This window comes from Erythranthe guttata, chromosome 11 (genome assembly GCF_056151865.1).
Source record: "Erythranthe guttata isolate IM_541 chromosome 11, IM_541, whole genome shotgun sequence".
NCBI lineage: Eukaryota > Viridiplantae > Streptophyta > Magnoliopsida > Lamiales > Phrymaceae > Erythranthe > Erythranthe guttata.
In genome coordinates, this window is record NC_142543.1 from 345,925 (window position 1) to 367,566 (window position 21,642).

At 37.0% G+C, this 21,642-nt stretch overlaps 4 protein-coding genes across 4 annotated transcripts; 3 read left to right on the forward strand and 1 right to left on the reverse strand.

The window, feature by feature from the left end:
- The first annotated feature begins 328 nt into the window (after window positions 1-328).
- LOC105976671 (Pentatricopeptide repeat (PPR) superfamily protein) lies at window positions 329-2,422 on the forward strand. The gene is made up of 2 exons (XM_013001926.2): window positions 329-758; window positions 869-2,422. The coding sequence occupies exons 1-2, from the start codon at window positions 329-331 to the stop codon at window positions 2,311-2,313; spliced, it is 1,875 nt and encodes a 624-aa protein (XP_012857380.1). The 3' UTR covers window positions 2,314-2,422.
- Window positions 2,423-3,035: 613 nt separating this feature from the next.
- Window positions 3,036-3,761, forward strand: LOC105976673 (uncharacterized). The gene has a single exon (XM_013001928.2). It carries the CDS (start codon window positions 3,193-3,195, stop codon window positions 3,529-3,531), a length of 339 nt encoding a protein of 112 aa, XP_012857382.1. The 5' UTR covers window positions 3,036-3,192; the 3' UTR covers window positions 3,532-3,761.
- A 288-nt stretch (window positions 3,762-4,049) lies between these two features.
- On the reverse strand, window positions 4,050-6,048 carry LOC105976672 (zinc finger A20 and AN1 domain-containing stress-associated protein 8). Its single transcript, XM_013001927.2, has 2 exons — window positions 5,912-6,048; window positions 4,050-4,853 (listed from the first exon to the last, which is right to left on the reverse strand). The coding sequence occupies exon 2, from the start codon at window positions 4,835-4,837 to the stop codon at window positions 4,334-4,336; it is 504 nt and encodes a 167-aa protein (XP_012857381.1). The 5' UTR covers window positions 4,838-4,853; window positions 5,912-6,048; the 3' UTR covers window positions 4,050-4,333.
- An 8,704-nt stretch (window positions 6,049-14,752) lies between these two features.
- On the forward strand, window positions 14,753-18,745 carry LOC105976553 (serine/threonine-protein kinase Nek6). The gene is made up of 14 exons (XM_013001788.2): window positions 14,753-15,220; window positions 15,330-15,454; window positions 15,818-15,884; window positions 16,006-16,071; window positions 16,180-16,226; window positions 16,367-16,412; window positions 16,521-16,601; window positions 16,706-16,748; window positions 16,846-16,895; window positions 17,012-17,093; window positions 17,186-17,235; window positions 17,324-17,397; window positions 17,523-17,574; window positions 17,653-18,745. The coding sequence occupies exons 2-14, from the start codon at window positions 15,336-15,338 to the stop codon at window positions 18,550-18,552; spliced, it is 1,677 nt and encodes a 558-aa protein (XP_012857242.2). The 5' UTR covers window positions 14,753-15,220; window positions 15,330-15,335; the 3' UTR covers window positions 18,553-18,745.
- The last annotated feature ends 2,897 nt before the right edge of the window (window positions 18,746-21,642 follow it).

Below are 21,642 nucleotides of genomic sequence, written 5' to 3' on the forward strand. Positions count from 1 at the left end.
TGAAAAATTAGAGAAGGCAGGCTTGATGTAGATCTTTACCACTCATATACACACAAACACACATCGACTATACCCACATTGACAACACCGGGTGTTGTAACGTAGAAATAACCATGGAAATTAACTTAATAGGGACGATTAAATGAGGAAAAAAACTATTTTATTCTTCAAACTACGTGTTAATTTTATTAAATTAACATTTGTTAGAGGTTATTTTCAGAATAGAAAAAAAATAAAAAAATAAAAATTCATGAGTTATGAGTTATGAACATATAAATCATTTATTGAGACCTCCACTAAGAAACATGTGTCCGTAAAAGCTACAGACATGCTGAGAAAAATCACTCAACATTTACATCATCCGACAAACAGATTTTTCACAACCCACCAACTAATTAAAACATATTGTTCGAACACTCAACTAAATCATGCATTGCAAGAAATGTCGGTGCAGGGACTCGGCATGCAATTCAAAGACTATGATTCTCTGTTAAACGAATGTGTGAATCAAAAGTCTTTGATTGGAGGCCAAAGGGTGCAAGCCCACATGATTAAAACTCATTATCTCCCCCCTGTGTACCTCAGAACCAGGCTGATCGTGTTCTACTTGAAGTGTGAGGTTTTGCGTGATGCCAGAATGGTGTTCGATGAAATGCCTGAAAGAAATGTCGTCTCTTGGACCGCTATGATTTCTGGGTACACCAAATGTGGGCTGTACTCTGATGCTCTAACTCTCTTTGTTCAGATGCTTAGATCAGGTTTGATTTCTAAAATGTTTTTGCAGAACCGTCTGAAAGTCGAAAGACATGAAAAATAGATATTTTTCGTTTTCTTTTCTGATGCTGTTGTAACGTGAAAAAGGTTACAGGTACTTACCCGAACGAGTTCACTTTTGCAACGGTGCTCACCTCTTGTGTCGGTGCTTCTGGTTTCGAACATGGCCGGCAAATACACTCACTCATCATTAAAACCCCTTTTGAATTCCACATATTTGTCGGTAGCTCACTTCTCGACTTATACGCCAAAGCTGGAAAAATCCACGAAGCCCATACCGTATTCGAAGCTCTGCCGGAGAGAGACGTTGTTTCTTGCACTGCAATTATTTCCGGCTATGCTCAGTTAGGACTCGATAAAGAAGCACTCGAGCTATTCTGTGCACTGCAGAAAGAAGGAATGCCTTCAAACTTCGTTACTTACGCCAGTGTTATAACTGCATTATCAGGGCTTGCTGCATTCGAATACGGAAGGCAAGTGCACGCACATGTTCTTCGATCCGAACTATCTTCTTACATCGTCCTACAAAATTCGTTGATTGATATGTACTCAAAATGTGGGAACCTCTCGTATGCTAGGAAGGTGTTCGAGATAATGCCTGAGAGAACTGTGATCTCTTGGAACGCTATGCTCTCAGGGTACAGTAAGCATGGAATTGGGAAAACCGTAGTAGACTTATATAATAGGATGAATACCGAAAATAAAGTCAAACCCGATAGCACCACTCTTTTGACTGTGTTATCCGGTTGCAGTCATGGAGGAATGGAGGATATTGGGCTGAAATTTTTCGATGAGATGAAAGGAAGAAGAAACGGGGTTGACCTTAGTATAGAGCTTTACGGATGTGTTGTTGACTTACTCGGGCGAGCTGGACAATTAGAGAGGGCTTTGCAGTTCGTAAAAGAGATGCCTTTCGAACCAAACGCTGCTATATGGGGTTCGCTTATGGGTGCTTGTAGGGTCCACAAAAACGTGGAAATCGGAAAGATTGCTGGGAGGAAAATTCTTGAAATAGAACCAGAAAATGCTGGGAATTACGTAATTCTTTGTAATTTATATGCATGCGAGGGAAATTGGGAAGAAGTTAGGAAATTGAGGGAGTTGATGAAGGAAAAAGCGGTGATAAAAGAACCAGGGAAGAGCTGGATCGAGTTTGATCATACAATACATACGTTTTATGCTAGTGATCGATCGCATCCCAGAAAAGAAGAGGTGTTTTTGAAGGTAAGAGAATTATCGGATAGGATTAAGACAGCTGGTTATTGTCCGGATTTGAGTTCTGTTTTGTACGATGTTGACGAGGAGCAGAAAGAAAGGATGCTTTTAGGGCACAGTGAGAAGCTCGCTTTGGCTTTTGGAATGATTAATGTTTCGGAAACGAAGCCGATAAGGATAATGAAGAACCTTCGGATTTGCGTGGATTGCCATAACTTTGCCAAGTTTGTGTCTGGGGTTTATGGGAGGGAGGTGTTTGTAAGAGATAAAAGTAGGTTTCATCATATTGTGAATGGAGTTTGTTTGTGTGGAGATTATTGGTAAATTTCTTTTATGGAAAAATGTAATGAATTCTATTTTCGGTAAATTAGTTATGGGCCAAAGGCTCTAATTTTGTAAAAAAATTTAAATATTCGAATTTCGTTCGACTAAATTCGAGGTTGGACGGTTTTACCCTATTTATATAAATTCGAAGCTATCATGATTTATATACATTCGAGTAATAATAGTAATAGTATGCTAAAATAACTTTAAGGTCCTTATCGTATCGGTAATTACAATCACATCTGAAACATTGTTAGAAATCCTAACGGAATCATGCATTGGATAAGTATTTCGTTAGGGTTCCAAAAGGCTATTAGTTTCAGATAATGGTAGAGACAGCATAGAGCTAGTGGGTGACATGGTTCTCCTAACATTTCTTAAATCCTCATTATTTTATATAAGATTTATAAATTTTCGTTTATGGTAGCATTAACGGCCGGTGGGAAAAAAAAATATAGCGCATATCGGTTGGCTCCGGTAATTGTTCCAGGGGTGTGGCACCAATTACAAACACCACAGGGATATCAAAGTTATATTAAGATACCTCAGGGGTGTAGCGTAATTTACTCTAATAATAATTTTAAAAAACAAAAAAAAAAAAAAAAACGTTTGGGTTTGAATGGCATAAAAGTAATAATAAAGGGACATGAGTGAAATATTCAAACTATGAAGTGGTTAAATTGTCATTTCTGCCATATACCAGGTAAAAATCGCATCTCCACCATCAATTCAACACGTCGTCGTTTTTTGCCTCCTCCCCCTCCCACAAAGGCACAAATCCTCTCCGATTAACCCAAATAAAGCTCTGATCGCGTCTCTCTCTCTCTCTCTCTGTGTATATATATCTCTCTCTCTCTCTCTCTACCAAAAAAAATCAGAATGGCGTCGTTGAAATCTCTCTCAACCGCTGCTAGCTCTCTTAGGTCTCGACTGAGTCCGTCCCTCCGGACACGTGGCGGAGGAGGAGGCGGGCCGAGCAGATGGGCGACAGCAGGACACGAGGATCAACCCAAAGGCTTCGCGTTCAGCCGGCCACCGCCGCCGATCGGAGAGTCACGAAATTGGGAAGACTGGGAGCTTCCCTGCTACATCACCAGCTTTCTCACCGTCGTTATGCTCGGAGTCGGCCTCAGCGCCAAGCCCGATCTCACCATTGAGACCTGGGCCCACCAGAAAGCCCTCGAAAGGCTCGAATTGGAATCCGCCGAATCTGATTGAATCAAGGTTATACCTTTTTTTTTCTTTTTTTCCTAAAAAGTTTGTGCAGTTATTAGCTGTTTCGAGGAATAAAAATGTAATTTGTGCGAACCATTGTTGTTTGGAATGATGCTCTTGATCAATTGAGGGCTCATTTTATGAGTTAGTTCATTTCTGGGTGGGGGGTTTCCCCCCCTTCAAAACTGCTGGAATAACGAGTTTTTCGAATTTATTTCTTTTTTCTGCTGTAATTCTTTCATGTTTTTTGATCCATCATATGACTATCTGTTCAGAAGCAAACTGTAGTAGGCACAATAGTGATAGCATGATATATGATATGTTGTTCTAAACGAACACCGGAGCGAATTCATCGATCCGGTTTCCTTCGCTACATCCTCTGTTTTAGTTTCTGCATGTGTTCGTGGCTTTTGTCACAGGTTCGATTTTTGCCTTTCCCCGTATTAGGCAATTCTTGATTTCGTACACAAACATAATTCTTCGCATTTTTTACACATACAGCAAAACGAGAACAGGCACGGTAAAAACCACAACAATGTCATTCAAGCCAGCAAATAACAACTTACACACACATTGTAGACCAAAACCAAACGAACCCATAGCCAATCGAAAAAAGGACGGACACCCGGTCATACGAATGCAATAAATCACAGCGGTTCCCTCTATATCTCTCGCCCTAATCCACCCCCAAACGTCACTCGAGATCCCTATTACGACAATTACCTGCTTCCACCAAGAAGCACTTACATATACAAACACAAAATCATCATTTTTAAAGCCCACCACACATCTTTTCTTTTTTCCTCTAAATCTTATCGAGCTTGTCGGCTTTAACAAGAGGATTTGCTTTCGCTATAGCATCCTGCGCAGCAGCTCTGTAGTCAAACGGGCATTCATGTTTGTCAGAGTAGCGGTGAACAGAGCAAAATATGTTCCCACACCTACAACTGAACCCCGTGAGCCCCACGCGCTTACTGCAAGAACTGCACCTAGTGGGCCCCGCTTTCGCTTTCGTCTCTGAATTCAGTCCCGAACTCAAATCGGGCTTCTTCGATTCAACCGACATAGCTTCCACATTGACAGCAGGGGCAAAAATGGGATCTTTCTGAGTGATAGTACTTGTGCTGCCATTAACGATGTTCTCGATAGACGTTGCTGCCAGCTTGGCGTTTTGGTGGTTCAATACCATGTCCTTGTGGCACTTGGAGCACATATTCATAGTAGCCGAACTTCCGAAGAAGCCACAGTTGTTTACGCATAGAATTGGTCCTTCCGAAGCTTGGCAGCCACTCTCTTTCGTTGACTCCATTTTTTAAGCAACTTCCCTAATGAAGGAAAAGAGGCAAGAGAAAATTGTGGAAGCAATATCAATAAAAAAGATGAAATATAAAGAATTAACTTCATATTCAATTTCATGTAAAGCTGTTCCAATTTTTCTAATGTTCGATTGGTTTCTTTGTCAAATGATTATAAAGATATCGATCCATTGACATAAACGACAACCTCAACAAGTTGCTACATTCACCATACATTCGATACATGATGAAAAATTTGTTACGGTACCAAATATATCCCTCCGTCTATAAACATAACGGATAACTTCACCAAGTTGCTATATTTATCCTTTCACTAAATTTGCTTCAAATGTAAACACTTATTCAATGATTCTCGATACAAAAGAATCGGAAAACCTATTAAAGAACAATCAACGAGTAGCAAACGATGAACATGATAAGCTTTTCCAAAATCCAAATATCCTTAAAGAACAAATAGCAATGATTCCAAAACAATATTAATTTTATTAATCGAAATCGGGAAAATCCGAATAAATCAAATCTCTCCCCCTCTCTCGAAATCCCTTCGATCCAAAAAAACCTTTCAAAAATCAACATATAACCAAAAAAACCCCAAATATCATAAAACCTTTAAAAAATCCACACTTCAAACATTTTTCACAAAATTCCCTTTTGTCAGAAACAGATACTAACATTAAACAACCTATACATAATTTCCTACATACAGTAACTGATTGATAAGAGTTCAAATTTGTAAGCATACTCATAGTTCTTCACATGCATAACCAGAATCACACAGCCAACTCATTAAAAAATTATTTAAACAAAAAAAAAAACATGAACATAGCAGAGACAAAGGACAAATTTCAGCTTGAAATTAATAAACAAATCCGTCAATCGGACGATCTTTAACTTATCAAAATCGGACACGAATATCTAGACTATCTCTCCTGACCCACCAGAAAAGTGTTTCAAAAAAAAAAAAAAAAAGAGGACGAAACGGAAGAAAATCGCTCAACAGATCAGTAAATCTGAGTCGACTCGACGAGAAAGCTAAGAATCAAAGTGAACATAAGCGTAAACAATACCTTAATCTATGAGATAATTGGAGCAGTTTGAGAGGTGAGTAGAGAGAGAAGACAGAGATGGAGAGAGAAGAGAAAAGGAGAAAAAAGAAATGATTTTTTTTTTTTTTTGAAATGATTTAATGACTTCGTTTTCTTTCCTTTGTATCAATATTTATTTATTATTTTTCGCCTAAAATGGAGAAAAGGAAAAGTGCAAATTACATTTACCTCCCTTGCATTATTGTATATCATTCACTTAGCCACACTTGTACGTTTTAAATACCCATTTACCTCCCTCACGTTGAAACTTAATTATATTTTTTTGCCAATTATACCCTTTTTTTTTCTTAATCTTCTTTTTTCTTTTAATTTCTATTTATCTTTGAGTTTTAGTTTTACTTTCTCATTTTATATTTAATTATTTGTGCTTGAAAAATAATTTGAAATACTTTATATTGTAATTTATACACTGTTAGTATTTTCAGCCCATAAATTTTGAAATCATATATTTAACTAATTATACTGTCAGTGTAAATTCATGGGTCCATAAATTTGGGCCAGGCCCATAATATTTTGTTCTATTTATAAAAAGGCCGCAGCCTGTAATTGGTGGACTGGCCCATTAAGGAAACTACAAATTCAAATTAATTTTTAGGGTAAATTACAAACACCCCCATGATGTATGGTCAAATTACAAAAATCCCCCTCTTGTTTGGATAATTACATCTACCCCCCTCAACTATGATTTTTTCTTAGACCTCCACCTCTATGGTGCCAAATTCAACATAGTCATCTAGATTCCGTGAAATGTGATCTAGTTTGTAATCTTTTTGTGTAAAAAATACAGTTTCCGATGCACCACAAACTGATATATACAAGCTAAAAATCACATATTATGATCATCTTGCTTCATAATGTAGAGTTTTAATGGGATAAAATGGGTACAAAAGTGATAATATTCCATATAATCTCGAAGATTCCACTAAATTTGATGAGTTGAGGGGGGTGGTTGTAATTATTCAAACAAGAGGGGTGTTTTTGTAATTTGACCATACCTCAGGGGGTGTTTGTAATTTACCCTAATTTTTAAAATAAAAGAATGAGACATAATTAGTCAAGCTTCATTTACATAATTTGAGTCATAAAAAATGGAGCAAATTAGGGCCAACTTCATAAGATAATTTCCTTCACTTATATATCATTTTTCTTCTTCAATAAAATGTGTCACATTATATATATAATACTTTAGAAGCGATGCTTTGCTATCGTACGAAGTGCGGTTGGTGTGGACCATTTGGTCGGCTACCGATTTCTATTAAACATAGACGAAAATAAGATACTATACCGCATCGAAAATTTGTAAAAGGCTCATTCACTAATTATTTATGGAATAAACATTCTCTCTTCTTGAGCAAACTTTTAGAGATAAGTTCTATCAAAAAACATTCAACATGGTCTCAGAACTCAATCGGGTTGCAATGAAAAATCGTCCAAATTTATTAAACAATTAATTAATAAGGTGGTTGTCTTGCTGAGCTATTAGATTAGATAAGGTTGGTTAATCGAATAATAATACAGTTAATAAGTGGCCAAGAATTTTCATTTGTTTACAAGTGGAAAGTGAAAACACATATTGTTGTAAATCGCCTTAATTGTATTGCTTTTAGGTTTGATGATTGTGGAAAATAAAGTATGACAAAGACAAAAATCCGTAGAGAGAATAATAAGGGTGTAAATATGGGGGAGGGAGAATTCCATTATATAGGTGAAAAACCACCGGGAGTTACAAGAGAAGTTACACAAGAGGTTATTCTACCACTAACACATAATGAGAAGACATGGGGTAGGTTAGTGATTTAGTGGGAAGTTGGGTGGTTGTGTTAGGAAACCCCACACACATATTATTTACAACACTCCCCCTTGGGGATTCCTATCAAAACCACTATTGTGCATTTCATGTTGCCTCATTAAAACCTTCCGAGTAATAAAACCCAGTGGGACAAAACAACCTCGGTCAGGAAAAAGAGTACAACGCACAATCTTTCCAATCAGCTATATTGCCTCGTTAAAACCTTTAGCGGGTAACCAAAAACCCTGTGGGAAAATAAATCCCGCAAAAAGGAAAAAGAGTACAATAGGGCATCTAGGTATCTTCTGGATACTGAGTACCTACAGGGTACTCCCCCTCAAGTTAACTCCCCCTGATGTCTATAAGGGAGCGAGCTCAGATAATCTACGCAGGCCAATAGCCTTAACATGCTTTTCAAAAGTGACTTTAGGTAACGACTTAGTAAATAAATCAGCGCAATTATCCTGACTTCTGATCTGCTGGATCATTATTTGTTTGAGCTCTTGTTGTTGCTGATTGAAGAAAAACTTTGGAGCTATATGCTTGGTGTTGTCACCTTTAATGAAGCCCGTCTTCATTTGCTCAATGCACGCTGCATTATCCTCGAATATGATCGTAGGATCTTCTGTGGTAGCCAATCCACAGGAATCTCGAATATGCCCATTCATGGCTCTAAGCCATGTACATTCACGCACTGCCTCGTGAAGTGCTAAAATCTCTGCATGATTCGATGAGGTGGCAACTAAGGTCTGTTTTGTAGACCTCCAAGACACAGCTGTGTTCCCAATGGTAAACACATATCCAGTTTGGGAACGAGCTTTGTGTGGGTCTGACAGATACCCAGCGTCAGCATAACCCACAAGCTTTGCATCCTTTAATGATGCATAGGGATAGAACAAACCCATGTCTATTGAACCCTTAAGGTAACGAAATACGTCCTTTACACCATTCCAATGGCGGCGTGTTGGTGCTGAGCTAAACCTAGCTAGCAAATTTATCGCAAATGCGATATCAGGTCGAGTACATTGAGCTAAGTACAATAATGCGCCTATTGCACTTAGGTACGGCACTTCAGGTGCTAACACTTCTTCGTCCTCCTCCACAGGACGGAACGGATCCTTCGACCTATCCAATGATCGGACTACCATAGGCGTGCTCGATGGTTTCGCTTTATCCATATTAAAGCGTCTTAACATCTTCTGGATGTAGTTCGATTGATGGACCAAAATTCCATCAGCACGGTGTACTATCTCAAGTCCGAGACAGAAATTAGTCCTACCGAGATCTTTCATCTCAAACTCATGTTTTAGGAGTTGGGCTGTTTCACGGACTTCTTCAGGAGTCCCAATCAAATTCATATCATCAACATAAACTGCTACAACAGCAAACCCAGAACATGTTTTCTTAATAAACACGCAAGGACAAATATCATTGTTCACGTATCCCCTTCCGAGCAAGTATTCACTTAGGCGATTATACCACATTCTTCCAGATTGTTTCAAGCCATAAAGTGATCGTCTCAACCTAACTGAGATCGTGTTCCGTGGTCTGGAACTAATTGCTTCGGGTAATCGAAGTCCTTCAGGAACTTTCATATATATACTTGTATCTAGATCCCCATATAGATAAGCTGTGACCACATCCATGAGCTGCATAGTCAGTTCCTCGGATACAACCAAACTGACTAGATATCTGAATGTAATAACATCCATAACAGGAGAATATGTCTCCTCAAAGTCAATCCCAGGTCGCTGAGAAAATCCTTGTGCTACGAGACGAGCCTTATATCTCATAATCTCGTTTTTCTCATTTCTTTTCCTTATGAATACCCATTTATATCCCACGGGTATCACTCCAGGAGGTGTAGGAGCTACCGGCCCAAACACTCCCCTTTTTACCAATGAGTCAAACTCAGCCTGGATTGCTTTTTCCCAATTCGGCCAATCATCCCTCTGTTTACATTCATCAATTGATCGAGGCTCAATATCATCACTCGATACAATTTCAGTAGCTACTGTGTAAGCAAACACATCATTGATGATTATTTCATCCCGATGCCACACCTCATTCATGCATGAATAACTAACCGAGATTTCTCTATTCTCGGGAATGGATACTAATGTCGAGGCGTCCCCCGATTTCGTCTCCAAGACGGATCCATAGTCCGGAACTATTTCATGAGATGGATCGGGTGGGATCCCATTATTACTATTGCTAACCTCATTCAACTGTTGGGCATTCATCCGCTTCCGGGGATGAGAATCCTTTGATCCAATTGGTCTCCCCCTCTTCTGGGCAGGGAGATATGATTGGTTAGCAGGGATTGATGGCCTTCCCACGTTTTGTCCTTCTGGGACTTCTATCCTTGCAGGCACGTTTGCAGCTGGTATATGAGATCTCGTCACTTTTTCTAAGTCAGAGAATGAGTCTGGCATATTATTGGCTACTTTCTGTAGATCTATGAGTCTACGTACTTCAAACTCTCTGACTGAAGTGGGGGGATCATGATGAGACACAGTGGGGTCATTCCATACAACTTCACGCCGTTCTTCAGGAACGTTAGTGTGAACGTTCTTTCCTCCCCCTAACGGCGGGAAGACGGTCTCATCAAAGTGACAGTCCGCGAATCGAGCGGTAAAGAGATCGCCTGTCAAGGGTTCTAAATATCGTATTATAGATGGTGATATGTAACCAACATAAATGCCCAATCTACGTTGAGGTCCCATCTTGCTCCGTTGTGGCGGAGCAATCGGCACATAAACTGCACACCCAAATGTGCGTAAATGAGAAACGTTTGGTGTACTTCCTGACACCAACTGTAACGCAGAATATGGTTGGGTTGCAGTGGGCCTCAATCGTAATAACATAGCTGCGTGCAATATTGCATAGCCCCAAGCAGAGATTGGAAGTTTGGTGCGCATTACCAAAGTTCGTGCAATCCTCTGTAAATTCTTAATAAATGCCTCTGCAAGGCCATTTTGGGTATGAACATGCGCTACAGGATGTTCTATGTCAATACCTAAAGACATGCAATATTCGTCGAAAGACCGCGACGTAAACTCTGCAGCATTATCCAGTCGAATAGACTTAATGGGATAATCTGGATAGTGTGCTCTCAATCTTATTATTTGAGAGAGGAGTTTAGCATAAGCAGCATTCCTCGTAGACAACAAATCGACCTGTGACCACTTAGTTGAAGCATCAACCATCACAAAAAAATATTTAAAAGGTCCACATGGTGGTGAGATGGGGCCACATATATCTCCTTGGATTCGTTCCAAGAAACCAAGAGAATCTTTACTAGTTTGTGCATAAGCTGGCATAGGATCAAGTTTTCCAATAGAACAGGGTACACATATCTTATCATTGTGTACAAGATCCTTATTTGTTAGTGGATGCCCAATAGATGTGTTAATAATTCGGCGCATCACACTTTGACCCGGATGTCCCAGTCGGTCATGCCATAGAAAATATTTGCTCGGATCACTAGACTTCGAGCAATCGACAAGGTGTGCTTCTGGCACTCGAATTCTGGTTCTATATAACCCTATCGAAAGTCCCTCTAATTTTTCCAAGGTACGCTTCTGGCCGTACACGTTAGAGGTGATGCACATATATTCGATCCCCTTTTCATCGGTTGTTTCAACATGATAACCATTGGCTCGAATATCTTTAAAACTCAGCAGCGTTCTACTGGAACGTGGAGAATAAAGAGCTTCTCTAATGGTCAGAATTGTGCCATGAGGTAACATAATATGGGCATTACCATAACCATCTATTATACTAGATGTGCCTGATATAGTAGTCAAAGAAGTCTTACTAGACATGAAACTAACAAAATATGACTTATCCCTAAGGATAGTGTGCGTTGTCGCACTATCTGCCAGACATTCATCCCCACATGCCATGTCTAGAAAGATAAATAAATCTAATCATATATTCCGCAATTGAAAATACTTTAATAAAATCCAAACAAGATAACTCTACCGAGTACCATAAAAACTGAATTAAAACATAACCACATAAAATATAGTCCAGAAAATAAAGCACAAACATAATCCAAATACGAAATTGGTTCATAAGCATGACCAAATAAACAACATAACTTAAAACTGATAAACTAGAAACATAGAAGAACATAATGTCTAAACTCATAAAATAACACTACAATCATATTCCAAACTGGGTCATTGGGTCAGATGTGCCCATATTTGGGAGTCGAGCAATGGGCTCCTCATTGAGAACGTCTATCTCAACCAGGTTGGTCTCCGGTGGTGCATTGTTATTTACACCACCAACCATAACGTTCCTCGCACGACAGGTGCGTGACCAATGCCCAGTTCCACCACACCTATGACATGTATCTCTATTCTGATTTTGATTCTGATTCGGGGCTCTATTCTGCTGCGCACCTCTAGGTCGAGCATTGTTACCTCCTCTTGGCATATTCCCCCTTTGCCCATACTGTGGGGGACCATTAGATGGCCTATTATAAGGAACATGTCCGCCCCTATTACCCCGTCCTCTCACTCGACGATTGAACCCCCGGCCTCTGCCTCCTCCACGGTTGTTTCTGTTGACCAAATTTGCTTCTGGCAAAGGTTGAGGATTTCGATTGACCAAATTTGCTTCTGGCAAAGGTCGAGTACCAACTGGTCGAGCCTGGTTGTTCTTCAAAAGAAGATCAAGGTTCTTCTCGGCAAGGAGCAGAACTGTGACCAACTCTGAAAACTGAGTATAGTTCTTGGCTCTGTACTGTTGAGACAGTATCATATGTGAGGCAGGGAATGTAGAGTACGTCTTCTCCAGAATCTCAGCATCAGTTAGTTTCTCTCCACAAAACTCCAGGGTGGATTTGATGCGACATACTTCAGAGTTATACTCGTTAACGGTTTTGAAGTCCATAAACCGTAAGTGAATCCATTTGTTTCTTGCTTCAGGCAAAAGGATTGTCTTTTGGTGATCAAATCGACTAGCCAGGGCATCCCATAGTATTTGGGGATCCTCAATCGATGAGTAGTCCAAACGGAGGACCTCATCTAGGTGCCTCCTAATCAGAATCATGGCTTCAGCCTTCTGGGCTTCGTTAAGCAGATTTTCTTTAACAATAGCCATCCTCAGTTTCTTACTAGTGAGATGGATCTTAACATCCATTGTCCAACTCACGTAGTTCTCACCAGATACATTCAAAGGGGTGAAATCAAGTTTGCTCAAATGTTCCATCCTATCGCCTTAATTGTATTGCTTTTAGGTTTGATGATTGTGGAAAATAAAGTATGACAAAGACAAAAATCCGTAGAGAGAATAATAAGGGTGTAAATATGGGGAAGGGAGAATTCCATTATATAGGTGAAAAACCACCGGGAGTTACAAGAGAAGTTACACAAGAGGTTATTCTACCACTAACACATAATGAGAAGACATGGGGTAGGTTAGTGATTTAGTGGGAAGTTGGGTGGTTGTGTTAGGAAACCCCACACACATATTATTTACAACACATATAAATTATTTTCCTTTTTCTAGTGCAAGTGTTTATGACTAAAATACCTAAAACTTTTACTGTTTTGATCCAGTATGTAAAAATAAATGATATAAAAATGACCGTTGACCATTGACCTACCGACAGAAGATTAAATTGAAAATTTTCCCAATTAAATTTGTGGAAGAAATAAGTGAATTAAATAGATAAAGGACAATAATAATAACTAGTTCACCAGCAAACATTGGATGGCTTTTCCTCACAGGATTAATGCCCCCACCACCCTTTAAATTTTGCTTATTTTTCTATAGTGAAAAAACCAACTTGATTGTTCTCTCACCAACCTTGCCCCTTTACCCCTATTATCAATTTTAAATATTCCGTTACGATCCGGAAAAATCCAGTATGATTCGAGCCGAATGCATGATTGTTCGAATTTATTTTCAAGTTTTAAAAATCGTGTTTGGATTTTTTATTTCGAAACGCTCAATCCCATCTGAATAATGAGAAATAATGACATGCAATTTACTATATCCACCTGAATCCCATCCAAGTATGGAAAATAGTTTGGACAAAATTTAAGGTTATATAACTTATAAATTGATTGAAATTAAAGGTGAAATAATAACACCTTTGACCTAGTCAATGAATGTCAATTCAGATGTACTTAGCATAGGCTTTCAATGAGAAATATTTATATATAGGATCTTGGTAGATATATATAGCACGTACAGTACTCTTATATATAATATTTTTTTTTTTTTTTTTTTTTTGATAATGCAGGAACCCGCAGCCAACCATTTATATATAATATATATATAATGTATATATACATACAAAATATGCATGGGGTCCTTAAAAATTCATTTTATATCAATTGGTTATGAATAATATTTCGCAACAACTAATAATGCACAAAGTGTTGAAAATTTGGAATATATTATATTATATATATACACAGCCCTTCAACTTTTAGTTTATTTTAATTTGTTGTTTTTTGAGTGGTGGGGTTTGCTTAATTAGTCCAATTAAAGGGCATTTAATTTAGAAAAGACCCTTCAACTTTAGATATATATTAATTAATACATAATATATATCTAATGCAATCATAATGTCTGTAATCACATTTCAAAGATAATTTTCTTCAATTCCCACTGTGTTTGTCACTAAAGAATATACCTTTTTTAGTTAAAAACTATTGAAATCACAGGCCATTATATATTATACAACATAAAGAGGATTAATTTTGGCTAATTAATAATTAATTATTATGGGGTAAAATATTTAGATAATTTGTAATTTAATTTTAGGTGAGGATGGTGACTTCACCGGTGTGAAAAGGATGATTCTTTCTTGATTCTTTAATAAATATATAATAATATATACAAATAGGGTAAAGTTTTTTGTTCTTCCATACCTATCATTCAACTTTACCTTCCTAACACCTCAATATCATATTAATTATATCATTTTAATAATAATTAAAATAATAATTAAAGTGCATATAATTATGAAATTAGTATTGCAAAATTCTATTATGACTCGTGTCTTATTATATTATTTTAAAATGTTTTTTTTTTACTAGCTTTGGTTGAACTTTGGGGGTTTTTTTAATAGTGAGCCCTTTAACTGTCCATTAAATATAATTGTACCCCCAAAATGCTGCTTAAGTGCGTCTTCTCCCCCAACCCCACCTCTCAACCAAACACCACCAACCACCCCCACCCCACGCGCGCACACACGCACACACACACAGAAGACTATTGTTATAACTCGGTGCCATAATTATATCACGTAACTCGACAACTTCATTATTTCAGAGCGTCAGAGTGTTGTTATTAATTATTTGTTATTATTATTATTTTCCTATAAAATCAAGAAACCAATTTTTTTAAGGGTTCTTCTTCTTGCTGAAGCTGCTGCCTAAAGACCCACGATTTGCTTTTTCTGTGAGTGGCTTAAAAGCGCAAAATCTTGTTAATTTGTTGCTGAATTGAAGTGGGTGAGTTCAATAACTGATTAATTCTGCCGAAAGGTTGAATCTTTAGCTGAAAAGAGGATTTTGATTTTTGACCCATCTGATTAATTTTATTTTTTTTGGGGGTTTGAAGGGTTTGATGGAGTCAGAAAACTGTGATTCCAAGTCAAAGATGGAAGATTATGAAGTAATCGAGCAGATTGGAAGAAGTGCTTTTGCAGCTGCTTTTCTTGTTCTTCACAACACTGAGAATAAAAAGTAAGAATTTTCTGTTTCTAATATCTATATATTTCTTCAAATTGCTGTGCATGCATTCCTGTGTGTGTGTGTGTGTGTGTGTGTGTGTGTGTGTGTGTGTGTGTTTATTGAGTAGAAATCTGGGCAAAGTGTATATAGTGTTCTATTGTGTAGAATTTACCAGTGTGGTTTTATTACAGAGACAGATGCAAGAAAACTAAATCTGCAATTGTTTAGATGTATTAACCAAATGATTTAGCTTTGTTTATTGATTTTTTTTTAAATCAATTATATGAAAAGAAACACATTTTAAAGAAATTCAGACAGAGCAGATGATAGAGTTACTAATGGAGGTTCAAAAAGTAATTTTAGTTTTATCTGCAGGTATGTTCTAAAGAAAATTCCTATCTCTAAGCAGACGGAAAAGTTCAAGCGCACAGCGCACCAAGAGGTTAATTTAAATAATTTTTATGTTGGTATTTATCATTAGAATGTTATGTTGTTATTGAATTAAATGATTGCATATTCGATCTCGTATACTCGGGTGATATGTGATGTTATTTATTTTGCAGATGGAATTAATTGCAAAGCTACGACATCCGTATATTATCGAATATAAAGATGCTTGGGTCGACAAGGTATCGTGTAGATTCTCACTCTTTAAAGCAGGGTTATTAAAAGCTAGTTCAACAAGTTTTAGTATTTATAAAGGGAACTACTCGTTTTAATTGTTTTTTTCTTTTCAGGGAAGTTGTATATGCATTGTAACCAACTATTGTGAAGGTGAAGACATGTAAGCTAAATTATTACCGGTATTAATGTTTGTTTTGGAGAAAAAAACGATACTTTTGGTGTAGCATGTTTTTTTTTTCGATTAAGAGCTTTCGGAATTTTTTTTTTTGTTGTTGTATTTATGCTGTTCGTTTTATGCAGATCGGAGATATTAAGGAGAGCAAGAGGAGTATATTTTCCGGAGGAGGTGATTCGATTCGGCTAATATTCTTGTGAAATTATTTCCTTTTTTATTTCATAGTATCTAACTTTTTTTTTTACGTTTTATTGTTCAACGGTGTCGCATTTGCTCCAGAAAATATGCAAGTGGATGACTCAGTTGTTATTAGCTATCGACTATCTTCATTCCAATCGTGTCCTTCATAGGGATCTAAAGGTTAATTTTGTCTTAAGATCAACATACCGCGAATCTTCGTTTCAATCATGCAATTTTAATGTTTTGATCCTTACACGAATCCTTGTTGGTTTTTTCTCCTCCAGTTATCTAACATATTTATCACAAAGGAAAACGATATCCGTCTCGGTAAGAAGGGCAAATAAGTCTCTACGACAAATTTCCCCCTGCATTAATTCTTAATATTGTTTACTTACTGTATTGTACTTACATATTGTACTTACAGGGGATTTTGGATTGGCAAAACTTCTCGACGAGGGCGGTCTTGCTTCTTCGGTATGAATTTTTACGACGACCCAAACTTTTATATTTTTTATAAAAGTAAATAATTTATAAACCGCAGTGTTATATTTACATTAACAAGGTCGGAAATTTTACGTGCCTCAAACTAGGCTGTCGGAACCCCTAATTATATGTGCCCGGAGCTTCTCGTAAATATCCCGTATGGATATAAATCAGACATATGGTCACTTGGTAATTACATAAAAATTAATAATTTACATAAGTTCGTATTTTGTCATTTTTGTTTTTACGATTAAAAGCCTCGATGATTTTCTTATTTATAGGTTGTTGTATGTTTGAGATTGCTGCACACCAACAAGCATTTAGAGCTACTGTAAGTTCTTTTCTTTTTTTTTTTACAACTAATTCGTTCTCGATAAAACATTGTTACTAATATTTAAAACAAAAAACAAATAAAATAGGATATGGCTGGATTAATCAACAAGATCAACAAATCATTGATCTCTCCACTTCCGATTATTTACTCAACCACTCTGTAAGTCTTTCTCCACGTCGACTACACATTAACCGTAAAATTTTCCGTTCATGTCACTAATAAAAAATTAATTATGAAATAATTTATATTATGTTTTTATTTTAATTTTTTAATTATTATCTCAGAAAACAAATCGTTAAGAGTATGCTAAGGAAGAGTCCGGAACACCGGCCAACAGTAAGCTCATACGGATTTCGAGTGATTTAAATATTATTATTATTATCGCTAATCTCGACTAATTACACGTGTCATTAGGCTGCAGAACTTTTACGACACCCACATTTACAACCGTTCCTTCTCCGTTGCCACAATCCAAACACCGCCTTTCTTCCCGTGAAGTCTCCCTCGCCGAATAAGTCAAAGGACAAGACGAAGAAATCATCACCTAGCAGCTCTGGCGCTAAGAAAAACTCTCTGGAGAGAGTAAAACAACGAGAGCTTCTCCCGTTATTCGACGAAAATACCGACACAAAATTTCCGAATTTACTCGATGACGGCGGCGAAGAAGCCTTGATAGAATACAAACTCGAGACGAAGAGAGTGGACCCCACTAGCTACTCCGGAAAAATCTCGCACGACAGCGAAGATTCTAAAAGTGGCGGCACTAGCTGTGCCACAACTGCTTGCAATGCAGACGATCTCGATAATTTCGACTCTTCGTCAACTAAAGAAACCGTCAATATAAACGATGTGAAGCTGGAAAATCTTGAATTTGAGAAGGAAAAAATAACGGAATCGGAGATTTTATCGAGTCCAATTGCCACAGAGAATAAAACAGAGGATTCTGTTATTCAAGAAAACAGGGGATCGACCGAAGAGAGTGTAGTAAGAACTGAGGTGGCTGAAAATGGTGATGGTAAGGAAAAGATCGAAGAAGAAAGTCCGACTATGTCGAGGCAAACTGAGGAAGAACTCATGCGGATATTAAATCGAGCGTCGATGGATGATTCTTCTTCGTTACATTTAGGGCTACATAGGGCGGATGCTTTGGAATCGTTGCTTGAGCTGTGTGCGAGGTTGCTGAAACAGGACAAATTCGATGAGCTTTCGGGTGTGTTGAAACCGTTTGGAGAAGAGATGGTTTCTTCGAGAGAAACCGCAATTTGGCTCACGAAAACCCTCATGAATGCACAGAAGTTGGCTAAGGACTCCTGATTCTTAATTTTTTTTTTATGATTAGAGCCTTTTGCTCTTGATTAATTCTTCTTTTTTTTTTTTTTGGTTGTCTTGGGCTTGGATGTATAATTTGTTTGCTACAGGAGTGATGTTTGATTGTAATTTGAGGATTGGATTTATCAAGGGACTTACTTGTCTAAGTTTTTTTCTAGAATTGAACAAATTATGAAAACTCTTCTCGTGTTTGGGTAATTACAATTATTCCCTCAATTATGAATCTTCTTACAGGCAAATTTAATTATGGTGGTGTCAAATTTAGTAGAATTTTTTAGATTATGTGGAATATTCTCGAATTTTGTACCCATGTAACCTCATTCGAACTCCACATTTCGAGACAAGATGATATTATAGAGAATATTTTATAGAATCTAGAAAATTCTGTTGAATTTAACACCATAATCGTGCAGACGGGATGTTTTTTGAAAGACAGCTAAAGTGCCAAACACGAACGTGGAAAAGTCCGTCAATGTACAGCCTAGCAAGCAGCAACGCGTCAACACGCCGTCACCAACAAGTACTCCCAATCACACAGCTCTTTCACACATACATACATATGAAGCTTTGTAGTTGATCATTCTCTGTCACCAGCTGTCACTTTAGCCTCCCCTTCCCTCTATATATTTGTTCACCACCCCCAAACCTCATTTTGTACTTCCACCACTATTTCAATCTCTTCTCTCTCTTTCTTTGCTCAATTTTTTCTTCCGAATTTTCGCTGCTAGCTAACCAAATGGCGCAAATTAGCATCTCGAAGGCCGTCGTACTGCTAGCCTACGCCGTGGTTGCGCTCTCCGCGTACGCCACCACAGTTTCTGCTCAGGCTCCTGCGCCTTCACCGGACGCCGGTGGTGCGTTCTCGTTGCCTGTCTCCGGCGCCGCCGTCGGAGCGTCGCTCCTCCTCTCCGTTTTTGCGTTGTTGAGGCATTGAATTGAGAATTAATGAGAGTATTATTGATTATTGCTATATAATTATTGTTGTTGTTGTTGTTGTCAATTTGGTGTGGATTAATTTTTTGAATTTGTAGTTAGATGATATGGTTGGCTACTGTTGCATTCTTTTGTATGAAGATTACTACCATTTATTTATGAGGAAATAAATTGAGATATTTGCTTATTAGTACTTTTCAAATTTTCCTTTCTGCAGTTTCAGCTGTTCAAATTTTATGATACATGAACTGATTCGTTTGCAGGTTAATGCAGAAAAGTAATGACTCCATATTTAGTGGAGCTTAATTTTAGATATTTCCATAATAAATTAAAAATAAAAATAAAAGAAATTCTTAATTTACATAACATTTAAATCTTGATTTTATTAAACAAATCCACCACATGATATAATGTGAAATTACGAAAATACTCCACTTGTTTGGGTAGGTATATCCACCACTTAACTATAAATCTTTTTACAAATTCATCCCTATAATATTAAATCTTCTTCAAAAAATTCGCTAGTTTGTACTCGTTTTGTGCAAAAATGCAATTTTTGATGCAGCATAATATGATATTTACAAATCAAGAGATACACCTTGTTTCAAAACGTAGAAGTCGAATGAGATAAAACCGGTACAAACTGGAGAATACTTCACATAATCTCAAAGATTTCACTAAATTTGAAATAAAAAATAACAACATTTAATAATATTAGTAGCTGATGGATGTAATTGTAATTAATAAAAAAAAAAAAAGAGGTTATGTCGTAATTTGACAGTTGTAAAATCATTGAATAGAAGAAAGGGGGCAACTATTTTAAATCCCAATTTTTGCTTACTTGAATACTACCAAGTTTAAAACCAAAATTGAGTACATATTTATCAGTTTTTTCTTACTTTAATACCAAAATAAAAAGAAAAGTACAAAAACACCCTTTCATACAAAATATCAATTATATCAAATTTTTTTAGAAATTACCTATTCAAAAACCAAATAAAAAAAAAAAAAAAACCCTTTGTTGTAAAAAAAAAAAAAACCTCCACCATTTCTTCTCCTCTCCAACCCTCACCGCCGCCGCCACCGCCGTCGCCGCCGCCGCCGCCGAACGCCACCGCACGTGCTCGTAACTGCCGCGACAACCCAATTTAACCCTATCTTTTTCATCTTCCTAAATCCTCCAAAACATCTCCAAATTCAAAAAATCAAAACCTCACAAAAATTATAAAATGGAGTTATAAGACAATAATATGGTAGTATATGTGGAAAGAGAAGCCATTAAGGTAAGTATCGATGTCTTTTTTGAGCTTCGAAGTCGATTTTGAAGTTTTTTTTTTTGAAACCCGTCGGCAATTATCGACACATACAGGTCGATTTTTTGGTCAATTTTCGACACCAACGTGTCGAAAAAAGAAAAAAAAAAAAAAAAAAAAAAAAAAAAAACAAATTTCGACACCTACCTGTCGAAAATTCTCCAAATTTCGACAGGTATGTGTCGAAAAACACTATTGGTAAAAAAAAAAAAAAAAAAAAAAAAAAAAAAAAAAAAATTTTTTTTTTTTTTTTTTTACCAACAGTATTTTTTCGACACATACCTGTCGAAATTTGGAGAATTTTCGACAGGTAGGTGTCGAAATTTGTTTTTTTTGTTTTTTTTTTTTTCGACACGTTGGTGTCGAAAATTGACCAAAAAATCGACCTGTATGTGTCGAAAATTGCCGGCGGGTTTCAAAAAAAAAAAACTTCAAAATCGACTTTGAAGCTCAAAAAAGACATCGATACTTACCTTAATGTGTTCTCCTTTCATATATACTACCATACTATTGTCTTATAACTCAATTTTATACGTTTTGTGAGGTTTTAATTTCTTTAGTTTTGAGATTTTTTAGAAGGGTTTGTTGTGAGATTTTTTAGAAGGGTTTGTTGTGAGGAAGATTTTTTAGAAGGGTTTTTGGGGAGGGAGAAGAAGGAGGTGGAGGAGGGAAATGGTTTTTTTGAGTTTTTGATTATTTGATATTTAAGAAAGAAAAATAATATTTGTAATATTTTTTTGGTTTTAATTTCATTAAGGGTATTAAAGTAATTTACAATTAATTATTTATTTTTTATTTTTTTGGTATTCAAGTAAGCAAAATTTGGGAT